The following is a 24,529-nucleotide window of genomic DNA, read 5'->3' on the forward strand; positions in this document are numbered from 1 at the left end:
TTTCTAACAAAGTACAACTACTTTTTCGGTAATAAGGAAGCATGGTGCCATTTTAAAGTAGAACATGTATGTAGGATAGTGTGCAGAAAAGACTTAACACAGCAGGACTGACTGCTGTCTCTGGAAAGGCCTGCTTGTAAAGTTGACCCTTGGCTGTCGTTGTCTGGGAACTTGGATTTCAGGAGGGGTCCTACCATTCCCTAACTGATAAGAGTAGTTTACTGTGCCTAAACTATACAAACAATGCAGTTTAGGCAGAACACCTGCTTTTCTTTTGAGAGTCTGGAATTTCAGCATGTGGGAGGCAGAGGGTGCCTATGTTGCCAACCCCAATAAAAATCGTGCACACTGAGTCTCTAATGAGCTTCCCTGGCAGACATTTCACATGTGTCATTATGACTTGTTGCTGGAGGAAGCTGAGTATGCTCTTTGTGCTTTACCAGGGGTAGATTCTTGGATGTTTGTGCCTCGTTTCTCCCAGACTTTGCCCCATGCTGATTCTGCTTTGTATCATTTACTGTAATAAACCTGAGCTGGAAGGATAACTACGTGTTGAATCCTCAAGTCCTCCTAGTGAATCATCAAATCTGGAGATGGTTTTGGGAAACCTCTGGAAGAGATAGTGTCTTTTTTGAGACAGAGTTTCACTCTTGTTTCCCAGGCTGGAATACAGTGGCATGATCTCGGCTTACTGCAACCTCTGCCTCCCAGGTTCAAGTGATTCTCCTGCTTCAGCCTCCTGAGTAGCTGGGATTACAGGTGCCTGCCCAGATAATTTTTTGCATTTTTAGTAGAGATGGGGTTTTACCCCATCAGGCTACCAATGACCTTCTTCACAGAACTGGAAAAAAATACCTTAAACTTCATATGGAACCAAAAGAGAGCCCGCATAGCCAAGTCAATTCTAAGCAAAAAGAACAAAGCGGGAGGAATCACACTACCAGACTTCAAACTATACTACGAGGCTACAGTAATCAAAACAACATGATACTGGTACCAAAACAGAGATATAAACCAACGGAACAGAACAGAGGCCTCAGAGGCAACACAACATATCTACAACCATCTGATCTTTGACAAACCTGACAGAAACAAGCAATGCGGAAAGGATTCCCTGTTTAATAAATGGTGTTGGGAAAACTGGCTAGCCATGTGCAGAAAGCAGAAACCAGACTCCTTCCTGACACCTTACACTAAAATTAACTCCAGATGGATTAAAGGCTTAAACATAAGATCTAACACCATAAAAACCCTAGAAGAAAATCTAGGCAAAACCATTCAGGACATAGGCATAGGCAAGGACTTCATGACCAAAACACCAAAAGCATTGGCAACAAAAGCCAAAATAGACAAATGGGACCTAATCAAACTCCACAGCTTCTGCACAGCAAAAGAAACAGTCATTACAGTGAATCGGCAACCAACAGAATGGGAAAAAATTTTTGCAGTTTACCCATCTGACAAAGGGCTGATATCCACAATTTACAAAGAACTAAAACAGATTTACAAGAAAAAAACAAACAAGCCCATTCAAAAGTGGGCAAAGGATATGAACAGATACTTTACAAAAGAAGACATACATGAGGCCAACAAACATATGAGTAAATGCTCATCATCACTGGTCATCAGAGAAATGCAAATCAAAACTACATTGAGATACCATCTCACGCCAGTTAGAATGGTGACCATTAAAAAATCTGGAGACAACAGATGTTGGAGAGGATGTGGAGAAATAGGAACACTTTTACACTGTTGGTGGGAGTGTAAATTAGTTCAACCATTGTGGAAGACAGTGTGGCGATTCCTCAAGGACCTAGAAATAAAAATTCCATTTGACCCAGCAATCCGATTACTGGGTATATATCCAAATCTTTCTACTATAAGGACACATGCACACGAATGTTCACTGCAGCACTGTTTACAATAGCAAAGACCTGGAACCAACCCAAATGCCCATCCATGATAGACTGGACAGGGAAAATGTGGCACATTATACACCATGGAATATTATGCAGCCATCAAAAATGATGAGTTCGTGTCCTTTGTAGGGACATGGATGAACCTGGAAACCATCATTCTCAGCAAACTGACACAAGAGCAGAAAATCAAACACCGCATGTTCTCACTTATAGGCGGGTGTTGAACCATGAGAACACATGGACACAGGGAGGGGAGCACTACACACTGGGGTCTGCTGGGGGGAAATAGGGGAAGGACAATAGGGGGAGGGGAGTTGGGGAGAGATACTATGGGGAGAAGTGCTAGATGTGGGTGATGGGGAGGAAGGCAGCAGATCACACTGCCACGTGTGTGCCTATGCAACAATCTTGCATGTTCTTCACATGTACCCCAAAACCTAAAATGCAATAAAGTAAATAAAAATAAAAATAAAAATAAAAAAGAGAGAGATGGGGTTTTATCATGTTGGTCAGGCTGGTCTTAAACTCCTGACCTCAGGTGATGTGCCCGCCTTGGCCTCCCGAAGTGCTGGGATTACAGGCGTGAGCCACTGCACCCGGCAATAGTATCTTATTTTTAAAGAGAGGAAATATAAAACCTGAAAATCTTAGGTAACAGCTTAATGGTACTGCCAATTCTCTTTGATAACTTGACTATTTTAAAGGAACCCCGAACAACTAACCTTAAAATATTCAGGTTCTATCTTACATAAATACAGATTATTTTAAAAGAGTCACTTACAGCAGGATGAAAAACATTGATTGCTTGAACAGAAGCTTTCCCCTTTTGCTTATACCCAAACACCAAGTCAATCCACTGACAGATGTTCTGGGACACATAGTCAGACTCTAGAGCCTGCCGATGGATGAGGATAAAAAGACGAGGATCATTACGTGCCCAAGGGGGGAGGTTGACGTGATTAACCCGTTCACCATTCTGACGCACACCAAAATCAAAACCTAAAAGAGAAGATTAATATTAATATTTAATTCCCCCGAAAGATGTTTCATTTAGCCACAGAGCAGGTCTTAGGAGTGCGCAAAAATGGCTGATTGTGTGCTACAACCAACCAAGGGAATAGCAAGGAGGATTTACATTTTAAATAAGAAACACCACTGCTTATCTACTTATTTACCTACTAATAGCGCCATGTTAGCTAATGCTATCATAATTAAATTTGAGATCTTTCAGCTTTATCCTTCTACCACTTTATAACATATTGAAGAAAAAAGGAGAAAACCACTGCCTACTAATTCCAATATTCTCACTATTCACATCTTCGAGGACATCAAGTACTTAGATATCTATTCAATTGTAAACCTGATTGTAATCAAACTAAGGCTTTGTATGAGCATTTCTGAACTACTGGTTATTAATGTTTTAATAAATTTAAGATTATATTTAGTAAATATTAGTATTCTATAGTTTAAAAACTCAACTAATACAAAGTATACACATTCCTAGAATGAACTGCCATAGTCTGTTAATTTTATAAGTCTATAGGTCTGTTCTGACTTCCTTTCTACTAAGCATTCCTGTAGGCAACGAAATTATCCCAACACATGAAATAAGAGGGTTCTTGTGATGTAAATGGGCTAATATCTAATTGTCTCATCAGTCTGCTACTATAAACAAAAATCTCAGAAGTGTTTATTTAAAAAAATATCCTAAAGGAAATGTTACCTTTAAACAGAAATGGCTTTTTGTGCTACATTTTATAGTGTGCTGAACACTATAACTTAATAAAAATTTAAAAAGACCCTTTAAAAGCTGATTAAGTTCCATATAAAATTAAGTTGTGATCTGCCTGTCTACTTTTTGATCTTGTAAAAACAGTTGAGAAAGCTCAGCAGTCATTGTATAGAGCAGCTGCATGGTTGATTTAGGATGGACTGGCTGAGCACCTGCAGAACTCCATGTGTGTGGCTTCTGAAGAAGCAGCAGCAGGAACTTATTTAACAGTGAATGAGGCATCTGGGGATGGGCTGGGAATGGGCTATGTAACAGGGCATTTGTACAAACTCAATCATTCGCAACTTTCAGATGTTCTGAGGGCACATCACAGAGGTAGACACTCAACCCAAAGCAGACAACTGAGGTACGAGAGTCTCAGAGGAACACTGATAGGAAACGACATAATGTACATTGTAGAAAATTGTATTTTTCAAAAATGGTGATAACAGCATTTCCCGTCTTGCATGCCCTTCCATAGTCTTGCTACTTTCTATCACAAGGCACTCTATCTTTCTTTCTTTAGAATCTGGGAAGGCACTGTGACTACCTCAACAAATAGGAAGAATACAGCAGAAGTGATATGCTGCATGGCTGCTAAGGACAGGCTGGAAGAGGACACGCAGCCTCTGTTCATCTCCATCTTGGAACGCTCATCTTTGGAACCCCGAGTTGCTAAGTAGGACATCCAGGACTGCCATGCCGTGGGGAAGCCTAAAACTAGCCTACTCGGAGAGACCACATGAAAAAGCACTGGCACTGCAGGAAGAGAGGGCGATGTCCTCCAGCCACCTAAGCCTCCATCCCCTGCCTGTTCCAGCTCCAGAAAACCTGAAGGCAACAGCATGAGACACCCTGAGCTAAAACCACCTAGCTGAGCTGTTTCTGAATTTCTGACCTATTTTTTTTTTATTTCTGACCAATAAAAAATAATTTTATTATCTGTGATCGATAATAAATTTATTATTGTTTCAAGCCACTAAGTGTTGAGATTATTTGTTATAGAGCCATAGATAGCTAGAACATAAATATAAGAGACCATGGACAGAGCAAACAAGCAGTAGATTCAGACAGGAGTCCTAAATAAAAAGCTTCAAGGCAGGTACCCCAAAGTGCAGGTGCTGATATTTGATTGAGGCATTTCTCACTAGAGCAACACTATGAAATATGCTCCAGGGTAGCATGAATCTACTGATGATTCAATAATCAATCAAACAACCTCAGAGATACAGTTAATACACAATAAAATTCTAAAGAAATTTGCCCAACACTAACTTCCTAAAGCTATAATGCTCAATTTCATATGCTCTTAAGGACCACATACAATTATAGAATTAAGTAATGTAAGAAAATCACCCAAAGATACCCCTTAAAGGGTCAACGGATCTTCTATTTAAGAACAGCTAAGGTTGGCAGCCAAGATTATTGGTTGGCATCACAGAAAATTTGATTTTATACTTCAGTATTCTTTTTGGTTATTAGATAATTCTGGGCAGAGTATTTTATTTTTATTTTGGTTATTCCTCATAAAATAACTGAGATTTCAGTTAATTTACATTTTGCTTTCAATAAAATCATATCTCTTATTTTTAAAGTAATAAGCACATTATAACTTTTGTATTCAGAAAAAAATAAAGCAATTTCTATAAAATTAAAATATTTACAGATAATTTCAATAGTTAAAAGTTACAGTCTTCCAAACGTATTTAGTCCTGTAAAATACTTAAAATCTTCAAGCTTATGTGAAAATAAAATTATATACTTAATAAAAAACATTTTATCTTATTTGGGGACTCAAATTTTAGGACTTAAAAAAGCTATTTTCAGCTGGGTGCAGTGGCTCACGCCTGTAATTCCAGCACTTTAGGAGGCCAAGGCAGGTAGATCACCTGAGGTTAGGAGTTCAAGACCAGTCTGGCCAACATGGTGAAACCCTGTTTCTACTAAAAATAAAAAAATTACCTGGGTGCTGTGGCACATGCCTGTAATCCCAACTACTCAGGAGGCTGAGGCAGGAGAATCACTTGAGCCAAGGACGCAGTGGTGGCAGTGAGCCGAGACTGTGACATTGCACTCCAGCCTTTGGAAAATTATAAAATAATCACAAGTCCTCAGAAATATAAATTAGAAATAATTTATTACTATACCTTCACGGTTAACTAGGAACTCTGGAAGATAGAAAAACTCTGGAATAAGTTCTTTTACATCAGTCATAGATTCAAAAGATGAGAGTCGCCAAGTTGTATTCGTAGAATGAAAAGTTCTGTCTGGAATGTCAAAACTTTGATCTATTAAAAAATACAAATAACACAATTAAGACACAAAGACCTAATTCTATTTGAGGCCTATCATAATACATTTACTTTTGCTACTTCAAAAAGATTAAAATAATGCTCATTTTGTTTGCCCATAGTTTAAAAGAAGTTACTCGTGTTCTCGAAAATAAATATTTCTATAAATATAACTTGAGATAATATTACATTATTTTTCATCTGTATTATGCTTTTGTAATACATATAATTAGATTAGTTTATATCATTTATTTGTTTAATTATCATCTATCTATCAAAGTAGAATAAAAGTTCCACAAAAACTGGGCCCTGGGATATCACTCACACCTAGCACATAACAGGTACTCAATAATGGCTTACGTATTGAATAAATGAATGAATGAATGAATAATGAAGAAGAAAAATGAAAGTTCAAGTAGGTAAACAGTTTTTTTCCCCATCAGGAAGCAAAATGATTCCTTCACTTTCAATTGTTAAGACTTATTTTTCTCCTTTCTTTACTTGCTTTTTTTGGGGGAGGGGGCGGGGGAGTGTATGTTATGGTGCATTGGTTTTTAGGTGTTCTAACTCTGAGCTAAGAGTTGAGTAAAATTTCCTATAAATGAAAATGAAACTAAGCATAGTCACTCTTTTGTTCATTTTTTCCTAGGACAGACTATTAATAATCAAGAATTGAGTTTAGACTCTCTTTTCTGCCAACAATTATCAGACTTTCTAGCTATAGGGAAAGGCCTACAATATTAAATGATATCTAAAAGTTCACCCCTGAAAACAGTAGCAGTTTACATGTTTCTTAGGAACCATATTGCATCATCTAAAGCTCGGCGGAAATTTGAACACATCTTTTCATTTGGAGACTGCCACAAACACATCTTAGCATCAGGTTTCCTCTCCCAGCCTTGGTTGCTTTGCTGAGCAACATCTTCTAGCACTTTTATCACTTTCTCATCTATTCTGTTGAGTCAATTAGCATTGGCTGGCCACTAAATAAACTCCAGGAAGAAATAAGGTTTAGAAACATTTTCACAGAAAGTAAGAAAGGTCATTTAAAGAAGTACCTACTAACTCACTTAATAGAAAAAGTTATCAATCAAAATGGAATTCAGAAAAATTAAGGTAATTCTGTAATTCCATAGTGAAGTCAAAGTATCTAAAGCTAAGACTAAGGAAATATGGAACAAGAGAAGCACATCGAGTAGGTTCTGTTCAGATTTTAAGATTCTCTGTAGTTTCCTACATTTTATAAACACTACTACTACAAATTCCTATTATCTAGAATATGCATATATTAAACCTGTGGTTCTCAACCAGCAGCACTTTTGCCTTCCAGGGTTATTTGGCAACGTCTGGCAACATTTTTGATTCTCACAACTGGGGGACTGGGGATGGGTGGTGATGGTACCACTGGCACTAGTAGGGAGAGACCAGGGATACCGCTAAATGTCCTACAATGCACAGGGCAGCTCCCATGACAAACGAAAATGAAGTTCATAGCTCGAAATGACTACAATGCCAAGGTTGAGAATTCCGGTACTAAAGCCAAGAAATAAGTTTAAAGCCAACAGATATCACTTGAAACTAATGAAATGAAAGTGAATGGAGACTGAGGTGGTCTTAGGGTTTACACAAAATCTATACATAAATATACAATGAAAAAAAACATAATATTTGTGGGAGGGGGAACCTCGCAAGTGCTGTGGCAAGGGTCTGAAGCCTCAGCCTGTTCCCATATAAATATTGATTTAGAAAAGAATTAGAAATGTAGGCACATAGTTATTCCTTTATATTATCATATATAATCTTATAGTTACTCACTTATAATCATAAAGATATATACTCAATATAATCTTTAATTTTACTAATGACTATCGGGTTATGAAGCATGGAACTGAGGTGACATTGTGAACAAAGTGATCCTAAGGCAAGATGCCCTAAGCCCTCTGTCACGCCCGCATAAGGGCTGCTGGAGGGCGCCTCGGCTGTGCGGCAGCGCCAGTGCTGTGAAAGCGCCTGCTCTTCAGCCAGCTAGGGAAGGAGATGTCCAAAATGGCCGAGATGTCTCCTTCCTGGGGAAGTGAGGAGAAAACTCTGCTTCTCCACACTCTTGTGGCAAGGCCTGACAGCTGTCAGGGAAGCACACAGACATCTGGATGCTTAACTGTTTCTATGTGATGCTGTGCTTTACTGGTCATATTCCATGTCCACTCTCACACTCTGCTTCTGCACCTGGTTTCTCTTTTTCTCAGAAGATAAGAATTAATAATAGTAAATGTCCTTGACATTTCTGACAAATATGTGAAGAGTGCTGACGCATTAGGTTTTCTCCTTGTCTCAGCTACCTGAAAGTCCTGGGCCCCTATCTCCTAGACACATGATTTACCTGACCCTATCACTGACCACCATTACCTCATCCTACCTTCCCTGCTCCCTGCTTTGTACTCAATAAAAGTCAGAGTCCAGGCACTTGATGCCACTGCAGGTCTCTGTGCTTTGGTTGGCAGTGGACCACTGAGCCTAAACTCTCTTTTCTCTATCTCTGTCTGTTTCTTTTATTTCTACAGTTTCTCATCTCCGCACCAGCAGGGAGGGGCTCACAGAACCCTGTAGGGCTGGACCCTACAAATATTATATATGAATACATTCATAATAGTAACATGAATAAAAATATTGATAAATTTTAGTTGATTGGTAGTTTTATATTAATGGATCCTTGGGCTAATTAAATGAAATGTCATCATGGATGAAGGGAGGTAACCATTCTGTCAAATACTGTGGGGGCCCAAACCACATCTGAAATATATATATATATATATATATATATTTTTTTTTTTTTTTTTTGACTGCCTTTTTTTGGTCAAAAGCATTCACAGATCAGAACATGTCCAGAAAGATCTTCAGAACAGCGACAGGCTCGGAAACCACAGCAAACAAGAATGGCTTAAGCATTGGTTTTCAAAACTCTTTATTTAGTACAAACACTGCCTTATTTTTTGGTATTCCTTTCAGCAGCTGGGATAGGACGACGTATCTAGGAGGCCCTCAATCTGCTGTTAAATTAACCAAGGATAATTAGCCAGGGGAAAACAAAACTGAGAGAGAGAAAGGGGACAGGCCAACAATGTTCAAATATTTGAACAGCTGTCCTACAGAACATTTGTTGTGTTTACTTACAGAGAGACAAACATAGGAAAGCCCCTTTTATAGACCAGTAAGAGTGAATACAAATTCATTCCTCTAATGGATCATATATGAGTAAAATGCATGAAGAAGCTCAAGCAATGGTTGAGTAAAAGAATGGATAATGATTCCTCAAAGGATTCTGGATGCCATGAGAAACAGCTATAGAACTAATATCACAGTCCCCATTAGAAACTACAGGTGAGTGTGTCCCAATTTGCAGAAAAATATAAATTCACTCCTATCTAAGTCATGTTCAGGCCTCCAGTCTGTCACTTAAAATGCTGAGGTAGAAGATTATTAACTAGAAAGCTTCCACCATGAAGTTGCCAGTGTGCCTCTTCTTTTATAATTTTGTTATAGTTAGTTATAACAAACCTCAATAATGTACTGACCTTTAGAATAAACTACAATAATGTACCCTATGTACAAATAATGTACATAGGCTCCAAAGGTAACTTACATGATTTTAAATAAGTTTTGGGTAGAATGTCTTTAAAAAGAGAATTGCATAAACTTTAAAAGGGTAAATTTTACGGTTTGTGAATTATATCTTAGTTTTTAAAAAGTGAATTGCATTTTTATAAACTCAGACATGTTTAATTTGAAGTTAAAATTTGAGACATTAGCAAGATGATTTGGCTTACTACAGCTTTTTTGAAGAGAACTTGGGAGAAGGAATAAATAGAAGTCTTTTTCCTGTAGTTTGATTAGCCTCAATAGTTCTTAAAAAGTCAATTTTTTTTTTTCTGATGACCCAACTTGACTTTTTAGGCTGTTATAAAAAATATTTTTACCTTGATAGGCTAAAAACATTTTAGTGAAAGGAGGCATCCTAACCAGGAAGTGAAGTACAGTGCCACTGTTGGAATAGTGGGAGCCATAGTGATAGGGCTGCACGGGAGGCATGGGGTCATCTTCTCTGGCTCCTTTGCGGTACTCTTCCTCCAAGTACTGAAAGAAACAGTGAATCGAGAGAATTCATGATTGTGGACTCCAGGCAGCACTAGAAAAGTGCTGGATGTTTTTTTCCTCTCCTTCTCTACTGCCCCTTTGAGGCCATTCTCCATGGTTGGCCCTCCCACTCTTGCCCAGAGACTTCAGTCTCCTTGAGTGTCTGGGAGTCTTCTCTTTGGTGCCTCACTGAGACCCAAATGCCCAGAAGCATTTCCCATCTCCACTTTCACTCTTTCATTCCCTTATAGAAAACCTACCTAACTGAGCACTCTACCTCCTAACTAATGGCTCATAATGTCTGAGCTGATCAAGCACCCAACAAATAAGAGGTGCTTCTGTCACTAGCGATGTCTTCATTTCAAAAGAGTTTCAAGGTATAATGCTATGTTGTTTAGAGAATTGCTTCTCTAAAAAAGTAGCAGAAATGCAACAGAAATATAAAAACTATGTCACATTATTGGTAATAATATAACATTTTAAGTCTGTTTTACAGTGCAGTTACACAGAGTTAAAAAAATATATGGTAATTTTTCACTACTACTATCTTCCCATCAGAAAGTAGCAAGCTCAACCAAACATTTAATATCTGTCACTATTCTCGTCTCCCATAGCTTCTGTCTGGTTCTGATAACAAAGTCAGGTGTAGTGCATTTTCAAGAGTCACTTCTTGATTCCCACAGCAATGCCCCATTTTCAGCTGCTGAAGAATCAAGTAGTGACAGTCATAAGATGCTTAAAGGGATGTTTGAGGAACTGTGGCATAAAATTATGTGATGAATATGAGAAAAGTGTTTCAGATGCTCCTGTCTTGATACGCTTGTGAAGAATGTAATGTTTAGCTATTGAGTTTTTTAAAAAATTTCCTATAGAATTTCATTAATAGTAATTTCACAGAAAAAATTCATTTCCTTTTAAAAATGTTAAAATCTGATAAATTTCTGTTTAATAAACCAATGCATAATTTCCTGAATATGACTAATGGTTATGGTATATTATAAATATATTAACACTTTACATAAAGTGTTTATATATTAACACTTTTTAGTGCTATTCACTAGGGGATATGAATAGCAGGTCCCTGGAAATCTTTGTGATTTTTATAAGGAATATGACTACTACATACTTGCATAAACAATGAGTTATTGGCTTACAATTTATGCCAAAATAAATGTATTCTTTTTCCGGGCAAAGTGATCTCAGAAAATCAGGACAGAAGATGGTATTTCATTTCACATAATGATTTCTAGTTGTCTGTCAATCATAGCACAAGAAAGTAAAAAATCAGTAGTAAGTCTATAAAACAAAACACAATTTTTCATTTAATTACTATGAGTAAGAAAGCTACCTTATATGTGTCCACATAACGATCTTCTTTTTCTTTATACTGCACAGCTATAGGTTTAGAGAGATTTCTACAAGAAAAGAGTAATTTTAAAAATTAAATATTTTGATACTGTCAAGATTAAGCTCCCTAGATGCTTGCATCTTATAAGTAGGTAAGTGGTTGGTCAACAAAATGCTCCGCCCTTATTTCTCTGCTTAAACATGTTGTTTTGCAACTAACAGTCACTAATCAAAACTATTATTTCAGAAATTAAGGTAGAATTTTCCCCACAGAGCCAAACCAGTATTAGAAATTCTTGACTTACAAGTAGCCTAAACAAGAAGAGCTACTACAATCCTTCTTTCCCTTACTTCTGCAGCTTCCTCCAGAATTGTAGCTGATGCTGCTCATGGGAGCAGATTCCTGTAACAGGCACTGAAAGTTAATGTCCCATTTTCCAGACTCTGCATCCAGTTAGGCAGTGTAGGGTGAAGGACAGTTTCAATAGAACTTAGGAACAGAGGAAGATGCTGTGTAATTATCAGCCTAGTTAATAAAAATGACCAAGCTGAGATCCGGAGGATGAGAACTGAAATAAATATTTGGCTACCTAGTGTACAAATGTGTCAGTGCTGGTGTTCACATTCTATGAACACCACACGGCACCATTCCTTGAAGCAGGATAATGAATCCTCATCCCTCCAGGAATGTATCCTCACTTTTCTAAGCTACAGAATCATGTGGTGAGGAAACAACTCTGATGAAGGGCAGGTTCTTTTGGCTGAGGAACCGTCTGGTCTGGCACAGGCATGTGACCACCTGGATTTCAACCTGCAGCATCATAACTAGACTAATAGCAAGATTTGCCCAAATTTCAGTCATTCATACTAGGTCTGCTTAACCACATACATGTTAATACATCTTTTTTTTATTTTTTAATATAAATTACTATTTCCTAGGAATGTTGAAATTAGTGGTACTAAACGCACTAATTTTGTCTTTGAGACTTTTCTAATCATAAAAACTTTGTTAAAAAGTACAGTTTTACAGAATAGATACAAATTAACATCTAAAAATAGAGTGAAATCATTTAAGATGGCTGCTTGCATTTTTTTTTTCTTTTTTGAGACGGAGTCACACACTGCCATCCAGGCTGGAGTGCAATGGCGTGATGTTGGCTCACTTCAACTTCTACCTCCTGGATTCAAGCCATTCTCCTGCCTCAGCCTCCCAAGTAGCTGGGACTACAGGTGTGTGCCACCATGCCTGGCTAATTTTTATATTTTTACAAGAGGCAGGGTTTCACTATATTGGCCAGGTTGATCTCAAACTCCTGACCTCAGATAATCCACCATCCTTGGCCTCCCAAAGGCCAAGGCTGAGATTACAGGCATGAGCTGCTGCTCCAGGCCTGCAAATTTTTATAGATAGTATAAATAGGTTTTGTTTTTATTTTTAGATTCAAGTTATATTAATGATTGCAGTTGAAAAATACAAATTTACAGCTGAGCAAACAATAAACTAAAAATCAGCCATAATACTACTATCCCAGGTAAAACATGTTGGTCTATACCCAACCAGATGTTTTTCTGTTTATCTGTGCAAGCATATTTACTTTTTTCTTTTTTTTTTTTTGAGACAGAGTCTCACTCTGTCACCCAAACGTGATCTCTGCAACCTCAGCCTCCCGAGTTCAAGTGATTTTTGTGCCTCAGCTTCCTGAGCTGGTCTTGAACTCCTGACCTCAGGTGATCCACTCGCCTTGGCCTCCCAAAGTGCTGGGATTACAGACGTGAGCCATTGCACTCAGCCGAAATGTGATTTCTTGAGAACTGTCTGAACTAGGCCTACTCTTTGGCACTTATAACTGAAATACTCTAATGTACTAAGTAAAATATTTGGAGTCCATTTTTCTTTAAACTAAGTATAAGAATATTTTTTCAAACTAAACAAAGCATTCCTTCATCAATTAGAACTATTTGGTTACTCTAAAACACAGTTCATTCAGGAAAGGCAGAATAAATGCTGAATTCTGTTCCTTTAATTGCCAACTTTCAAAGTAAGGAATTGGTACTTTATTACCTCTAGTGGGACCAGTGAATTTTGTTTCACTTTGTTTCTTTGGCCTTTTAAACAGTATCACTGTGAACTTATGTTTCTTTTTATTTCCATGTGTTTCAACTAATTGCAGTCATTATTCTTTTTATTCTCCGACTATCCTATCTCTGTCAGTGAGAGGCACTTCAATTTGGCTTCTGAGTCCTTTTTTTTTATTTTTATTTTTTGGGACAGAGTTTTGCTCTCGTCACCCAGGCTGGAGTGCAGTGGTGCAATCTCGGCTCACTGCAACCCCCTCCTCCCAGGTTCAAGCAATTTTCCTGCCTCAGCCTCCAAAGTAGCTGGAATTATAGGCGTGTGCCACCATGCCTGGCAAATTTTGTATTTTAAATACTCGAGGTTTCACTATGTTGGCCAGGCTGGTCTTGAACTCCAGGTCTCAAGCCTTCAGCCCACCTTCGCATCCCAAAGTGCTGGGATTGCAGGAGTGAGCCACCACACCTGGCCAACTTCTGAGTCCTTTTGACAACAACCTATTAGTTTCCTTGCCTTCTGACACCCAACAAAACATTTTAGGCTTACCTTGTCTGTTTTCTTCTAATAAATTTAGAAGAAATGAGAGAATGGGGAAATCAACATTTTGCAACCCTTAATGCAATAATTGATTCAAGCAATAATTATCAATGTATGAAACCATTAGGTACAAGTTCAATGGAAGCCTGGGCCCACAGCTCAAACTGAGCATCATTAGAGTGAAATATCAGAGGCTTCTTGATACGACACAATATAAAGCTCACTCCTCTCAACCACGCAGAATAATAAAAGAAAAAAAATACATATATATATATATATATGGAGCTCACATCATCACCACCTATAAAGGATTCTTGCCAAAAAAAAAAGGGTTGAACCTGAACCTAAGCAAGACTTTTCTAGTCTCTAGGAAATATAGTGGCTACAGGAACAAACTAAACAATGTCACAGGAAGCAATCAGAAAACACAGAATGTGATGCTCCAACAGGATAAATGGCATGGTTTTTCCAACAAGTCAATGTCAGGAGAAAATAAAGAGAAAAAATACATATAAAAAATAATGGCTATTCTCAGTGTATGTTCAGAGATATAGCAACAAAATATGGCAATGGACCTGATACTAGACGATATCACAGAATTACTGTTAATTTTCTTACATGTGATAATAGCATTGTGGTTAAGATGTTCTATTTTTTAAAAAGATGCACACTGTAGAACAAAGAAGAGACAAAACAAGATGTCTGTGATTTGCCTTAAATAACAACAACAAAAAAGATATAAGTTTGGCAAAAATCTTCATAATTCATAATTGTTGAATTGGGGTGATAGGTATTTGGGTTCTTACATAATTATTCTATTTTGAGCATGTTTGAAATTTTTTATAATAAAAACTTAAAAAAATGCAACATATGGATGGATGAACCCAAAGGTGATGACTCTTTTAACTTACCTGTATATCAATGGATCATTGAGGTCAAGCGTCTCACTAACATAGTCAGCAAGTATAAATGGGAACACAGGATACTGCATGAGATCATTGAAGGATCGGCCAGCATGTTTGTTTAAGTGAGTCAAATATTCAAAATTAGTAATTTGTCCAGTATACCATAAATTTGTCAGAGCAGTGATGTTACCATATTCCAGAAGATTAGGGAGGTTATTCGTGAGTATATTGTGGTATACATCATCACGAACCTAAAAGGGAAGGAGAAAAAAAACCATATTTTATTTTTAGTCTGATTGGCACTTTTCTCCAAAGAACCCATGACATTATAGACATGTTACAAATCTCACGTCCTCCAAGAAAATACTTTTTTCTTAATAACATTAATGGGTAGTGAACTGAGATTCAAGACCAGGTCGTCCTCCAAAGGCTGGGCTCTTCACCACTATGCCTTGCTGCTGGAGAAATATGTTAATAAAAAACTTCTAAGAAAAAGTTTGTATAGAAAAGTCACTTAGGGCTGGGTGTGGTGGCTCACACCTGTAGTCTCAGCACTTTGGGAGGCTGAGGTGGATGGATCACGAGGTCAGGAGTTCAAGACCAGACTGGCCAACATGGTGAAACCCCATCTCTACTAAAAAAATACAAAAATTAGCTGGGCATGGTGGCTTATGTCTGTAATCCTAGCTACTTGGGAGGCTGAGGTAGGAAAATAGCTTGAACCAGGAAGAGGGGGGAGGAGGTTGCAGTGAGCCGAGATCATGCCACTGCACTCCAGCCTGGAATACAGAGCAAGACTCCATCTCAAAAAAAAAAAAAGAATAATTTTCTTCTAAATAATTGCAATATAGCATAGTAGAAACAGCACTGTCTTCTGAGTTTGACAGATCTGGTCTATTTTCCTGTTAACCTTCTGCGCTACAGTTATGACATCTATAATATGGGAGTGATAATATTTATCTCATGAGAATTAAAGTATCTTATGTAAACAGGATATTTTATTTTCACTACTGATTGAAAACAATGTAAACTCTTTTAGAGATTCACAATAGCTTTGTCACAGAAAAAGGGTACTGGTTCTTCTAAAGCAATTAAACGATGATTGCTAATGAATAAAAATAATAGACAAGATAAGCTTTGCTAAAAACAGATATGAAATACCCATTTTAAGCAGGTATTGCTTCAGACATAGGAAGAAGAGCCACAGATGTGGATAATGAGTGAACTTAAAGTAAATAACAAGAATGAGTTATATAACTATACTGGTAGTTACAGAACAGGTGAAACCACAGAGAAAATAACACCCTAAACCTGTAGCCTAAATCCGAAGGTTGCCAACTGTTGAAGCTAAGGTCCATGGAAAGGAATTTATGACAAACTATAAGGCAAACTCTGGAAAGAAAATAAGACATTCATTTATTCAACAAATATGAATTGGAATTCCTGCATACCAGTAGTGTTAAAGATTCCAAAAAACTGGAACTTAACAAAGCAAAGACTTGGCATCTACTGGGGAGAGGCAGAAAATGCTGGATGCTAATACATCCTATGGAGAAAATCAGACCAAAGTAAAGGAGATGAGGGATGCTTGGTGGAGAGGAGGGGTGGCTATTTCACAGTGTCAGGGAGGACTTGCTGACAAGATATTTGATCAGGAAACTTAAAAAAAAGTGACACAGCAAATCATTTGGATTTCTAAGGAGAAAAACATTCCAGGCAACAGTGAATGCAAAGTCCCTGAGGCACTGATGTACCTAACATATTCAAGGCATGGATGGAGTAGACGGAGTGAGGGAGAGAATGGCAGACAATGACATCAGAGAGGTAATAAGGTACACGATTATCTGGGGCTTTATCAGGTTATTGAAAGGACTTTGCCTTTAACGGAGTGACATGAAAGTGACTGAAGGATTCTGAGCAGAGAAAAGATATGCTACAACATACTTTAGCTGCTGTGTTGAGAACAATCTAAAGGGGGGTTAAGGGGTTGTCTATAAAGGAGAGCAGAGAAATGGTGATGAAGGGATTGAAGGTCAAGAAAGGGTTTATCAAAGATGAACTGCACCACAGCACTGAGCAAGTTTGTTTGTTTGTTTATTTGAGATGGAGTCTCACTCTGTTGCCCAGGTTGGAGTGCAATGATGTGATCTTGGCTTACTGCAACCTCTGCCTCCCAGGTTCAAGTGATTCTCCTGTCTCAGCCTCCTGAGTACTGGGATTATGGGTGCATACCACCACACTCAAGTAATTTTTGTATTTTTAATAGAGACGGGGTTTCACCATTTTGGCCAGGCTGGTCTCAAGCTCCTGACCTCATGATCCGCCCACCTTGGCCTCCCAAAGTGCTGGGATTACAGGCGTGAGCCACTGCACCCTGCCCTAAGCAAGATTAAACTACTTCATTTCAGTCATTTTGGGGAATCAGAATTTAACACAATTTTAGGGGTCAAAAATAATCCTCATATAACCCAGGCTTTAATTAGGACTAAGAAAGAGTGGCAATTTTTATTTGATTTCAGAAACAGGATAGATGCAGGAAGGCCAGTTAGGGGGCTATTGCAAATGATTCTGGCAAAAAATGATGATGGCTTAAACCAGGATGGTAGCAGTGGAACCAGTCAGACTCTGGATGTATTCTGAGGACAGAATCAACAGGACCTATTAATAGAGTGTATGCAGGGGATGAGAGAACAAGAAGAGTGTTGGATAACCTCAAGAGTTTTGGCCTGGGCATTAGAAAGATGGAGTTGTCATTTATTGAGATAGAGAAAACTGGAAAGTAATTTTGGGGGGAATATGAGAAGTTCCATTTTGCACATGTTAAGTTTAAGGTGCCAATCAGTCTTCTAAAGGAAGAGCCTAGTTTGGAGTTAAATGTATGAGTGTGGCATTCAGGGGAGAGGCTTGGGCAATGACATAAATTTGTAAGTTGTTAAAATACAGGTGGTATTTTAAAGTCCTAAGACTGGATGAGAAGAGGTCTGAGGAATGAGCCCTGACACATACCAAGGAGTTGTCTGCAACCAAGACTGAGAAGCAATGGCTGGTAAGGTATAAGAAGAACTAAGAGAAAATGGTAACCCAAAAGGCCAGGGAGAAAGCTTTTATTTAAGAAGAGAATAATCAGCTGGACCAAATGCTGCCAGTAGGTCAAGTAAAAATGGGGACCAAGGAAGATTATGACATTAGAGGTTACCAGTGACCCTGACAAGAGCGGTGAGAAGAAAGTCTGTCTGAAGCATCTCAACAGAAAATTGGAGGCAGTAAACATATGCAACTTTCCCCAACAGGTTTTCTATAAAGGAGAGCAGAGAAATGGTGGCTGAAGGGATTAGAGGTCAAGGGGGTTTGTCAAAGATGGACTCCGCTACAGCACTGAGCAAGTCTAAACTACTCCTTTCAGTCATTTTGGGGAATCAGATTTAACTCATTTTGAAGGTAAAAGATAATCCTTATACAACATAGGTTTCACTTTAATCAGGACTAAGATACATGGCAATTTTTATTTGATTTCAGGAAACCTTCATGTAACCAGTATGAGTATAGTAACTAGTATGAGTATAGTTACACTGGCCCATGATCACTTAATATATATCAATTAATAAGGGTAAATTTACCTTGGTGTTATCAAATGCCAACAGGAGTGTTCTGCCATTTGTCAGAAAGATTTCTACAGCATTATCTCTCAATTGCCACCAACGCTTGTGAACTTCTTTAATTTCTTCATATGTCCAGGAAAATGATGCTGGTTCCAACTCTCCCTGAAGGCTCTAAGACAAAGAAATGGGCAAAAATATTTGTTTTACCTGACATACAATTATTTTAATTTTAGATTTTAAAAAGCATCAAAACAAAACAGAAAATCTTCTTTTTGTGGCAGACGGCAGAAAAGATTACTTGAAAACTCTCTCAATGCAAAACACCTCAAAATGCTTGATAAAATTCAGAAATTAAAAAAAATTAATAGGCTTTATTTTTTAGACTAGTTTTAGGTTTACAGAAAATTGAGCAGATAATACAGAATTCTCATGTATCCTCCCCTCCCTCGGCCCTGCACTCACAGTTTCTCTATTATTAAATCTTGCACTTGGTGCAGGACATTAATTACAATTGATGAACCAATACTGCTACAATTTTTCTTACCTAAAGTCTATAGTTTATATTAGGGTTCACTCTTTGTGTTGTACATTCTATGGGTTTTGATAAATGAAAAAGGACATGTATCCACCATAACAATATCATACAAAATAGTTTTATTGCCCTAAAAATCCTCTGTGCTCCACCTACTCATACCTCCTTTCCTCTCCCCAACCTCTGGCAACCACTAATTTGTTTACTGTCTCTATAGTTCTGCCTTTTCCAAAATGTCACATAGCTTGAATCATAAAGTATGGAGCCTTTTCAGGTTGGCTTCTTTTACTAAGCAAATATCCTTTTAAATACATAGCTGAGCTTACAAGAAAACAAGGGAGATGAAATCCCCGAGTCAAAAATATAGAGAAATTGAAAAATCAGCACTAAGCAGGGAGCAATGCTCTGGTTGCTCTGTTGTATGTGTCTTCAAACGCATGCAGGTATGCACATACCCCAGTTTCAGAAACGAACTGACGTAGGTTGACAGCCACTTGAGGACAGAAGATGAGGCCCTGGGCCCCTAGAATCGGGGTGTGGAATTGAGATTGCTTCAGAAAGCTAAAACCTAGGAAGGGATTTGTTCCTAATGAAAGATTAGACAAATAAATGTGCCCATTGATAAAGGGGAATAGGCTGGGTGCGATGGCTGATGCCTGTAATCCCAACACTTTGGGAGGCTGAGGCGGGCAGATGACTTGAGGTCAGGAGTTTGAGACCAGCTTGGCCAACGTGGTGAGTCATCCAGCAAAAGCAAAGCAGAGTGTCTGGAGGAACATTCTGGAACTAATGGGGCATTCCTGCAAATAAAGTTCCACTGAATGTAACCTACAGATCAACAAATACTAAACAGCTACATTCCCCTGCTAGGTGGTCAACAGAAGAAAAGAAGATGAGAAAATAGCCACTGGAAAGTTGAATCTCCTTGAGAGTATTAATCCTAGTGTACTCAGACAAACCCCCACATTCTGAAATGAAGAGGTAGGGGCCACAGGGCCTACATATCCTATCGTCACTAGGTCTCTCCCAAAGTACAGAATCAAGAAATACTTTAGAAAATGTGCATCTAAATCTTTTGTAAATTGTAACTGAATACATAAATTATGTTACTTAATGCTTTCAATAGAGAAATAATGAAAAAAAGTTTCTACTGAAGTTTAAAACTAGCTAGAATTTATCTCCTCAAATAAACCTGCATCCTAGTTTTCTTTTTTTCATGTTTTTTTTTTTCCTTTTTAAAAAATTGCATTTACTTACTCCTTTGTGTTGACTAACAGAAAGCTTAGGGCAAATTTAGGACTCAATTGCCAAGAACTATTTTATCCCAGGCTCTTTATCTTTCCAAAACCTTATTATTAGTATTATTTTTAGATTTGAATTGTCCTACTCTATGTGTGTTTTACTATTGTTCTTGGTCCAAAGTAATTTTTATAATTAGAGGCAGGGAATATATTATAAATAAAATACAATGTCTTAATGAAAATATTCTCACACTTAAAACTGAATTCCTCCTTTGTTTAGTTTCAAATTCATTCAACATGTATTAATTAAGCATCTATGCACAAGATACTCTGCTAAGTGCTTGGCATGAAATAAATCTGTATGAGTCAAAAAGGGGGCATGAAGTATTTGTACACACATTTGCATACACAATGGAAGACAGAAAGTCATATGAGAAGAACCAATACTACAAAAGTACATAGGAAGGAAGGATCCTTCAATCTATGAAGAAGCAAGGGCATTTTTAGATTTTTAAAAAAATCTTCCTCTTTATTTAAACATACAACACATTTATAGCATGCAAGTTAACTTAAATTAAATGTTGTCTTCCCAAACCAAATATTTGTGAATGTATGTTCAAGCACTGAAAATAAACCAACATATTTCACAGGTAGACTCAGACTCTTCTGTTACCTCATGTCAAATGGAGTTAAAACACAAATTGAGTAGAATTTTTAAGGGGAAAAAACTGTCATCTTTTGGACACACAAAAAAGTTATCTCATACATCAACTATGACATCCCTTGGCTTGATAAAAGGGTGCATTTTGAAAAATAACATAACTATATTTTACTATCTGGGACAAACCTTGTGGTAATTGCTATGTAAATCAGGAAAGAATGCTGTTCATATTTCTGACTACATTAAATATGTTCATGACTTTTTTTTACATTAATTTTGTAACCAAACTTCATATTTTCACTCATTAATTTCTTTAAAATCAAATACATATTAATAATTAAACCACACACAATCTCATTTAGTATATCCTTAGGAATTCCTGGCTTTAGAACTTTTTTGAAACAAAAAGTTTATTTCTTCTATTACAGGGATCTCAAAAAATATTTTAATGGCATAGAAGATAATTCAAATAAAAAAGCTTTATTATACAAAAAATGTAAGTTAAGAGTCTTTGTTATTTTCTGATTAATATCAGCCTATCTAGAATAATAACAATCATTATTAAGCTATGTGAATATTAGAATTACTTAAGTTATTCAATTTTTTAATATTTTTCCTTTCTTTCTGAAGGCAAAGGTACTCGATAGTGGACTGGGAGTGGCAAAGAATAGTTATTTGTTGCAACAAAGGATAGTAATAATAAGGAATGAACATTAACTGACATAATAGGAGCATGACTTTAGAATTTGACTTATATTAACTGCTATGAGACTTGGGCCACAAGCCAGAGGAGATGGCACAGTCTTTTTTAAAAAAATTATATTTAAAAAAATGTTTAGAACTCAGACCAATCTATACATAGAGTGACAAAGAATGAACTCTAATAGTTCTTCCTTCTCTCTGGCTATACTGAATTGATACATTTTTAGAATCTGCCTAGATTTATGTAAATACAAACTTAAACCTCTACTCACCGAACTTTCAACTGTATCAGAAGCATTATCTTCCACAAAATACATTCCACATTTACCTGCAGAAAATAATTGGATATATGGGTTTAAAAATGTATGTGCACATAACTATTCATGGTTTAATACATAGCCTCTGGAGTCCTTTGGTCTGAATTTGAATCTCAGTGTACTTAGACACAGTTCCTAGCACTCAATAAATATTTTTGAATAGTATCCATGAAGTCCTGGGCAAGATGCTTTACCTCTTTGTGTCCTAGTTTCTTTATTAGGAAAAAAAAAAAAAAAAGATTGCTGGGAGCTCTATTTCACAGAGTTACTATGGGAATTAGATTAGAATATATGTAAAATGATTATGTGCTTGTTTTAGCATTCAGTGCTAAATAAATATTGACTATTTATTATTACCATTATTCTTATACTACTAGCATACTGATTTGCTTTATTTTTTACACACTAATTGAAGTCAAGTGGTAAACCAAATTATCTAGCAAAAGGGAAATCCTTAATTTTTTTATAGACTGAGACACTTCATAGGGTAGAGTAGGCCCTAAACACAGTCCCCAATTTTTTCCTGTTTCATAGGCTGACTGTTGCTAACACATGTCCCTACATCGTGTTTTAAAATGTCAGAAATTCTGAGGTTCTGCCACCTGGATGCTGGTCACCCTTGAGCACTGAGTGGACCTTGAAGTAGTGGCATGGCTAGCTCAGGGAAGGGTACTACCTCCATCCTTGTGATGGTGGGGCTCAGTCCCAGTAGGCTTAAAGCTCCACATCTTGGACCTTGGAGGCTGTAGCTTACAACATTCATTCTCAAATCTGAAGGTACATGAAATCACTGGAGGGCTTATAAGAACACAGACTGCTGGGCCCCCACCCTCAGAATTTCAGATTCATCAAGTTTGTACTGAGGCCTGAAGATGTAAAATTCTAACAAGCTTCCACGAGATGCTGATGCTACCAATTCAGGGTCCTCACACTTTGAGAACCTAGCCTACAGCATACAAATTGGTTCTTTAAGTGAACAGAGACCAAGTGATATAACCGTTTTCCTTCATATTTTGAGAATAAAATTTCCAACCAAATGTAATGACATAGGTATCTATGGACTAACAATCCTGTGCTTTCTCTCAGGAGCACAATAGAGAATATAAATTATGAACAATCTTAAAGTAGACATATTTCTTATGCACAGGTATATCTGCTAAAATAGTAGGTATGTAAATATACCAATAATTTTTCACTTAAAAAATTCTAAATTGGCATAAAGGAAATGATTAGATATAAAACTGCATATTCATGAAGAAAATTTTATAAAAATTAAAACGCTATTCGTGTGCTTTTCAGAACATAAGATACATCATTTCTTCACATTCATGAGTCGTATGCAATTACAAATAATGTTAAGGCAAACTAGCTTATATGATATTACAGAAAGTTTATCCAATTTAATGACACTGTGTCAAAAAACAATTTATCTCAAAATTTGACTTACCTAGTAACAACTCACCAGCTGTCTCTCTAGATGGTGCAACACTGATACATCTTCGATTTACTCTGTCAAAACATATTTAAAATTACTATGACTAAATGTTTTGACCAATTTCAGAGAGCATATGCTTTATTTTACTGAGTAAAAGATTTCCACAAAGCAGACTAGAGTTCCGACAGCATGAGGTATCTTGTTGAAACCCACATGAAAATACTATCTTCTTTCTTTTTAACATCCTAGTGAAAAGAAATGACTGAAATGTCTAGAAAAGGCTAGTAATCCCTATAACCGGGAGGGAGAATATAGAAGTTATTTAAAAGAGATATCCATATTTTATATTTTCTAGTAAGTAAGCAAACATTGTTTCACGCCTCAGGTACTTCAAACACATTAAAAAAAGCCTAGTATTCCAGGAAAAACAGAAGATTTGGAATCAGAAAGTTCCTTTGTGTTCTTAGCCAATTATCTTCTTTGAGTCTCAGTTTTTCATCTATGAAATGGGTATAATAAAAACCAGAATAGCCCAACCACAATAACCTCAGTGATAATACTATTAATATTTAATATATAATGACATACTTAATAGTCAACAATGCTATGATACCTATTATTATTATTTCCTCACTTAATAGATGAGGAAACTGAGAGAGGTTAAAATTAAAGAGCTAGTAAGAGGAGGAACTGGAATCTGAACTTTTAGTCACTATATTATATCGCCTCTTGATACCACTGGCAGCTCTATCTACAGAGCTGTTAAACGGTCAATTACAAAATATGTGCGTGTGTGTGTATGTGTATATGTGTGTGTTTATATATGTGTGTGCATATATATATATGTGTATACTAACAAGGGCCAGAACATGATGACTGAAGTTCCATGAACCCTTGCTATCAGAAATGTCATTTGCTTTTGGATTTTGGCCATATAATTTTGTCCTCCTCCCTTGAGCCTTTCCTGTTTAGGGTTTTTCTGAAAACGATGGCATTGCCTAAAATAAATATTACATAAACACTACAATAAATTGTATATTCATGAAAGATTGCAGATCTATGTATTC

At 37.1% G+C, this 24,529-nt stretch overlaps 1 protein-coding gene across 8 annotated transcripts in view; it reads right to left on the bottom strand.

Moving 5' to 3' along the window:
- The window catches only part of LYST (lysosomal trafficking regulator), a 215,736-nt gene that overhangs the window by 36,346 nt on the left and 154,861 nt on the right, over positions 1 to 24,529 (bottom strand). For 7 of the 8 annotated variants that reach the window (XM_017526586.2, XM_017526587.2, XM_037737801.1 and 4 more), the window contains 8 exons: positions 23,475 to 23,536; positions 21,983 to 22,038; positions 18,593 to 18,745; positions 14,982 to 15,226; positions 11,461 to 11,527; positions 9,956 to 10,112; positions 5,838 to 5,978; positions 2,701 to 2,918 (listed from right to left, as the gene is read on the bottom strand). In XM_017526586.2, the coding sequence (XP_017382075.1) occupies positions 2,701 to 2,918; positions 5,838 to 5,978; positions 9,956 to 10,112; positions 11,461 to 11,527; positions 14,982 to 15,226; positions 18,593 to 18,745; positions 21,983 to 22,038; positions 23,475 to 23,536 (1,099 nt within the window). The remainder of the gene's footprint in view (positions 1 to 2,700; positions 2,919 to 5,837; positions 5,979 to 9,955; positions 10,113 to 11,460; positions 11,528 to 14,981; positions 15,227 to 18,592; positions 18,746 to 21,982; positions 22,039 to 23,474; positions 23,537 to 24,529) is intronic. The other variant, XR_001824545.2, reaches the window with a different exon arrangement.

This window comes from Cebus imitator, unplaced genomic scaffold (assembly GCF_001604975.1).
Source record: "Cebus imitator isolate Cc_AM_T3 unplaced genomic scaffold, Cebus_imitator-1.0 Scaffold42, whole genome shotgun sequence".
NCBI lineage: Eukaryota > Metazoa > Chordata > Mammalia > Primates > Cebidae > Cebus > Cebus imitator.